The 5,099-nt window shown below is 38.5% G+C and overlaps 1 protein-coding gene across 2 annotated transcripts in view; it reads left to right on the top strand.

The window, feature by feature from the left end:
- The window catches only part of HHIP (hedgehog interacting protein), an 86,534-nt gene that overhangs the window by 7,126 nt on the left and 74,309 nt on the right, over positions 1-5,099 (top strand). For both annotated transcript variants that reach the window (XM_006755960.2, XM_006755959.2), the window contains exon 2: positions 573-765. In XM_006755960.2, coding sequence (XP_006756023.1) covers positions 573-765 — 193 coding nt within the window. The remainder of the gene's footprint in view (positions 1-572; positions 766-5,099) is intronic.

Here is a 5,099-nt window from a genome sequence, read left to right as displayed (position 1 = left end):
AGTGAATTTCAAGACACAAATAAACCAAATATATATTTTTTAATTCTGCTTTACATATACAGGGTGTCCCCCAAAAATATATATACACACTCATTCCTATAGAATCTCTTAAATTTTGAAAATGAACTGTATGTTAATAAACACTGACTTTATAATCACTCCAGGTGTATACGTTTTTTGGGAGACACGCTGTGAGTGGATAAAGGTATTTGGAATTTTAAAGTTAAGTATCAGTCACTATACACTTTGAAGCAGAGTAAAGTGATAAGGAGATAAAGGGTCTCACTATAATTGTCATTTAATTTTTTTACACCTGAAAGGCAGATAAACCACTTTGATTTGCAAGAGTAAGAAGACTTTTGTCCATCCCCTACCCTTGGCTCTCTCATTCCACGCAAGAGAGGACCTGTATGTCCTTATAAAGGCATTCTCTACCTTCACATGGCAGTTCTTTTCAGACAGCTGTATTGGCTAAATCATACTTTTCTAGTTACCTGATTACAAAATAAAAAGCAACTAACCCTAACTTCGAACCACTAAAAAGGAGTTTATTTCTGATTTACGGCTTTCAGATATTTTCTGTGAACAACAACACCGAATGTGGGAAGTTACTGGAGGAAATCAAATGTGCGCTTTGCTCTCCATATTCTCAGAACCTGTTCCACTCACCTGAGAGGGAAGCCTTGGACAGAGACCTAGTCCTCCCCCTGCTCTGCAAAGACTATTGCAAAGAATTCTTTTACACTTGCCGAGGCCACATTCCAGGTAAAAACGCATACATTACATCAACTGCAGAATGTCCTTCCAAGATGCCTGTCCTTCAATGCTTGCATCCAGGAGTGTAAAATGTATCTCATCGTTCAACAAATCGATTCTTTCCTCATAACTAACCTTTTCAAATTTGAAAACTTTTATTGCTGCTAAATGGGATTACTGTCATTTCGGTCCACAAGTAGTACGTTGGTTTTGTTGAAATGTTCTGCTTTTTGTTGTTGTTGTGAAATCGGTAATACAGTCGGTGATCTTTACACGTGTTAGATTATCAGTACAAATTTCTTATTGGTTTCTCCTTTACCCATCTACATCAATATCAAGGCAGCCTCCCCCTCTACACAGTGGACACATAAATGCAGATTGTCCACTGACTTTTAAGGTATTCCCTTAAATAAGATACAATTCAAAATCCAAAAAAAAGTAAAGCCTTACAAAGCACTTTGACATTTGATGACTAATTTGCACTTCAGAAACCCTGGGAGATAGGTAGGAATTGTCCACTTGATTGATAGGACACCTGAGGCTCTGGAGGCGTGAAATGCCTCCCCGCAAGTTGTGCAGTGAGAAAGTGAGAGGGTGCACAGAGAAGTTCTCATGCTGACAGTCATCCAAGTCTACCTGGTCACTATCATTTTTGGACCCTAATAAACATATACATTCTTGGGTATTGATTAATTTTACCATCAAATGTTTGTAAGCTTTGGTTGTTGGTCCCTACACGGACGAATCAATATAGAGGTAGAAAAGAATTTAAGGAGGCAGCTTTAGTTTAGTTAGGCAAAGTCACACACAAACAAATCTGGAGCTAACAGTGTAGAAAACCCCATGGCACTGGAGGCAAGCTTTAAGAACTCTGGGATGCACTTAGATAACTTTTTTTTTTTTCATTGCTATGCACATTTCACTTTTTTCTCTGACCCAAAGGTGTAGATTTCCTTTTGGGGGGGGGGCATTTTTTTTATAGAGCCCTCTTAATAACCTAAGAAAACATTTTGACTAGGGTTGCTTGCTTCCTTTGGTGTAGCATAACATGGATCTAAACCCACTCGATGTGAAAATATTATTATTGTCTTTATAAACTACAGTCATGTTTCGAAGGCTTTTTTTAAGCCAGCTGTTTCTCCCTCTTTATCACATTCCCCAAAGCAAAGTAGAATAGGTCACGGTTGCCTCGATGGCCTGTCGAGAAGCGATAACAGATTAGGTCCCATAAAGGCCTGCTGCAAATTTCAAGTCTTGAAGGTTCGCCTTGACCACCGTAAGCTGAGTGTGATATGAACACTTAGCATTTTCATCTACCTCCTTCTACTTGAGTTCAAGACAACCAGGCTAGATTTGGGAACTCATCTATGGGGGTCTTCCTGCATCTGAAGTTATTTTAGCTTCCAAAACAAACAACAGAAAGCGATACCCACTGTCAGAGGGAGCACAGCAAACAGCTCAGGAGCCAGAGCGGCAAGCACCTCACTCCCCAGATCAACATATGTGGTGACGAATGACAAATTTATTTTTCTACCGAGTTTGTATATATGTAAAACTGCTGAAGTGCATCAAGATGTCAAGTGCTTTTGGTGGCCACCCAGGCTGCCTTGAAAGATAACCAGATGAAAGCTCCACTCCAGTGGTGGATGGAGCAGCCAGGGCGCTTCCCAGGGACAGGCTAGCAGGCTGCAGCCACTCGCAGAGGGGGCCTTCCTCTGGACCCATCAAATGCAAATAATCGCTCTAAATACAGGTCCCCAAAGTAAGCTGTAATCACACTATTTGTGTTCCTTATGTTGACCAGTTTGTTAGCCAGACTGATCCTTGGCACACAGGTTACCATTTCCTAAAGTATGATGAATAGGATGGTGACCCTCCTTCCACCCTTCCCCCAAACCCAGAAGACTCTAGTATTCTAGAGCCTTGATTTTTCAGAAGTTGCTTAAAAAGCCAGTTTGTAATATTTTCGCCTTAAGTCTATTTAGTGACATGGTTTACTTTTCTCTGAAGTTTAAAATGGTAAAAACAAAAACAAACAAAAAAACAGCTACTTTGTGATTTTTTTTAAATAAGAAACTAGTTAACATGTTTGGACTATGCTTATTAATACCTCATCTTTCTGCAAATCAAAAACATGAAGAGGAAGGTACCCTAAGGTATGTATTTTGCTAAAGCAAATGCTGAAAAGGGGTGAAAATAATTCCAGAGACACCTTCACTTCTTCCTCCCTTGCCCAATATATGAAATAATAAATACGTAAATGACCTGTCCCTTTGCTTCATCTTTATGGTTTTAAGAACACACCGGTCACTTTGCAATACACTGACACCCGAAAGCTAGCTACTTTCTAGAAACTGTAATGCAGAAATAGTCCTGACCTGCTTATTCCCCGCCCTCCCCATCCCATGAGAAAACAGTTTAAGTTAAAGTCACAAAAGTGAGGATACACCAGAGTTTTTCTTAATCATAATATTAGCTAGTTGTGAATTTACTTTGGGAGGTAATTTCTTAAAACTTCTAAAAAGTACCAAAATTACAAAAAACACAACAAAATAAAAACCCATCACACGAGCTCCTTCCTGAACACCACAGGTTTTCTCTTCTGCCTGAATTATGACGGACAGCGTGGGTGCTTTGCTGTTCACAAAGTGATGGCACCCCACACTCGGCAGCCTTGTTTCTTCCATTCATCCATTCATCGCTATCAAGATGATGTTTATCACCCTAAGACGTCATCTGTAGGTTACTGCAATGTGAAATGTCTGTACACAATTAGTTCAATTGGTTTAATCCTGTTGCTAATGCAGCCAAGGTCAAGGATTTGATTCCACTGAGCTGCTTTAGTCCACAGCCACTCCTGACCACCCAGTCAGATACCCCACCCATGTGTCTTCTTAGTCCCCGAGACACAAACCAGAGCGAACAGATGGACACATCAAATCTACTACCTCTACTAGAAAAATGCCCTGGAGTGCAAGCCTCATGGACAGTTGGGCATTTTTTCTTTTTTCCATTTTTTCCTTATCATGATGAACACCACATGTAATGAGGAGAAATAACTTTTCTCCAGCATACATGCTGAGTGAGAGAAAAGCTAGAGCTGAGACTCCTCTACTGAGAATATTTATTCACATGTCAATGTGTTATAGGGCGCTTCATGGTGTAGTAGGACTGGGTTCATGATCCAGCAGAGAAAAGTGCCAGGTCCAAGATAGTTGATAAGCTATCAGGAGTTTAAACAAAAAATATGGCTCCTGGAATAATCAGTGAACGTCCATTATTAGTGGACTTGATCATATTATGATGATCCAAGATGAGCTAAACACTCTGAGTAAGATGTGCTTCCGTTTTCCAAAGAAGGGTATCATTTGGTGAGTTACATCTTCCCTGGCAATAAATGTTAGCTTAGTGTCCTGAACGAGATCCCTTCAGCTCCTCCCAGAAAAAGCTATCTTATTCATCACTTTCCATTTACCTTAAATAATCCAAAGCAGATCGTTTAAGGTAAAGTATTACAAAGAGTATTAGATATTTCAATTAAACTATCATCACTGTAAGAAACATGTCAATTTTTTATGTAAACGTCTTCTGAGTAGGCTTCCTCCTTCACACTTAGAAGACTCAGTGAGTCTAGAATTTGTAATAAAAAAAAAACAAAAACAAAAAAACTCAGAGTAATTCATTGTGAACCTTCTGTTTTTGTTTTGTCTTTAATTTGCTAAAAGAGTGTGGTACCCCCAGGAACCATGGAGTTTATGAATTGGCACCATTAATCTTCTGATGTCCCATTTGAAAATGATTTTTCATTTCCTCATTTGTCCCCAGCTAATAATTCCTTATAAAATGGAATCAGCCACCAGCATTGTTCCTTCATTTCCCCTTAAGATGTTATTGGTTTGCAGACTATAAGGCTGGAATGCAGACTTAAAAAAACAACAACGGCAAACAACCAAAATCAAAATTTCTTCTGAATTGTGCTTTGAAGTTGTTCTATGACCCCGGAGGCAAACATCACATTAACACAAAATTTCTCCTTCATACATTCAGTTATAAGTATATCCATAGTCTGACAGTGTTCCTAAGTGCATGGAGTTCTTCCTGCTTAATGGTCAACTTATATAAAATAAACATATATTTTATATGTAATGTAAATATATAGCTATATTACACATAACATATATAATATAAACATATACTAGTATAGTATATGCAATATAAATATATAGATATATTACATATACTATATATGTATATATCTATATATTTGGATACACACACACACACACATACACACTAGTATATATCTCTGGGGGAAAAAAGATCTAGCCCAAAACTGTTCAAAA

This window comes from Myotis davidii, unplaced genomic scaffold (assembly GCF_000327345.1).
Source record: "Myotis davidii unplaced genomic scaffold, ASM32734v1 scaffold151, whole genome shotgun sequence".
NCBI classification, from domain to species: Eukaryota; Metazoa; Chordata; class Mammalia; order Chiroptera; family Vespertilionidae; genus Myotis; species Myotis davidii.
Note: the sequence above shows the minus strand (reverse complement) of the source record. Positions and strands in the feature narration are given on the sequence as shown.